Below are 1,328 nucleotides of genomic sequence, written 5' to 3'. Positions count from 1 at the left end.
AGCAAATATTTTTACCAACCTCACAAAGGTATTAAACTAGATATTTTTAAGACCCCAGATTCATGCTGCTTATCACTTACTTTGGAATAAAATGTGCAAACTTTGCATAATATTGTCAGGAGAAAATCCTTCTCTTACATCTGATTAGGGCATCTTTCATTTCCTTATTTCTCAGACTATAGATCAATGGGTTTAGCATGGGAATCACTATAGTGTACACAACAGAAGCCAGCTTGCCTTGGCTAAGAGAATCATCAGAATTGGGACATAAATACACAAAGGAGCCTGAGCCATAGAAAAGACTCACTGCTGTCAAGTGAGAAGCACAGGTGTTGAAAGCCTTGGACCTGCCTTCAGCCGAACTCATCTTCAGAATGGTGGCAACAATATAACCATAGGATATCATGATAACCAGGACAGAGGCCAGTCCATAGATCACTGTTAGCATAGCAAATAAAACCTCAAAATAAAAGGTATCAGAACAAGATAAGTTCACTAGTTGCGGCAAGTCACAGAAGAAATGGTTAATGATATTTGGCCCACAGAAATGAAGCTGAAGTAAGCCACACAGCTGGGTTAATGAGCCCAAAGATCCAGTTACGGTGGATCCAATCAACAGCTGTAGACAGAGTGTCGGGGACATGATGGCTGTGTAAAGGAGAGGGTTACAAATGGCAGCATATCGATCATAAGCCATGGACACTAGAAGACAGCTTTCAATCAGACCAAAGCTAGAGGCGAAGAAGTACTGCACAGCACACCCCACAAAGGAGATGGATTTCGGCTCCTGGAAGAAGTCTGAAAGCATCTTGGGAGTCGTGCAGGACACATAGCATATGTCTACAAAGGCAAGTTTACTGAGGAAGTAATACATGGGTGTATGCAAATGAGAATCTATCTTGATCAAGATGCTGAGACCCAGGTTCCAGAAAACTGTCATAAGGTAGATGCCTAGGAATGTTGTAAAGAGGACGACTGTGAGCTTTGGAAATTCAGAGAATCCCAAGAGGATGAACTTGGTAACGGTAGTTCTGTTTCTTCCTTCAGCCATTGCCATGACGCGCCTGAGATCTATAGGATCGTTTGTTACCTCAGTATTCTCAGGCTTTTGAAAAGGAATAGAACATTTCACCATTACTCATTCCTCCAGCCTAAAAGAGAATAAAGAAGCTTCCTGCATATGTTTATTTCTTATATTTTTGGAAAAAAATAAATTAGAACCTACAAGTAGACAAGAATATTCACTTCAGTGTAGTGCTCGACTTTCATTGCTTTTAGAAATGATATTATATATTTGCTGTTGTTGGAATTACTATCTATGGAGTTGG

General features: G+C 40.3%; 1 protein-coding gene across 1 annotated transcript; it reads right to left on the bottom strand.

Annotated features, from left to right (window-relative positions):
• Positions 1-115: 115 nt before the first annotated feature.
• On the bottom strand, positions 116-1,057 carry LOC101660003 (olfactory receptor 1440-like). The gene has a single exon (XM_004715000.2). The coding sequence runs from the start codon at positions 1,055-1,057 to the stop codon at positions 116-118; it is 942 nt and encodes a 313-aa protein (XP_004715057.2).
• Positions 1,058-1,328: the final 271 nt, after the last annotated feature.

Source organism: Echinops telfairi, unplaced genomic scaffold, assembly GCF_000313985.2.
Source record: "Echinops telfairi isolate 266 unplaced genomic scaffold, ASM31398v2 ScPeMD7_7416;HRSCAF=8454, whole genome shotgun sequence".
Taxonomy (NCBI): Eukaryota; Metazoa; Chordata; class Mammalia; order Afrosoricida; family Tenrecidae; genus Echinops; species Echinops telfairi.
Note: the sequence above shows the minus strand (reverse complement) of the source record. Positions and strands in the feature narration are given on the sequence as shown.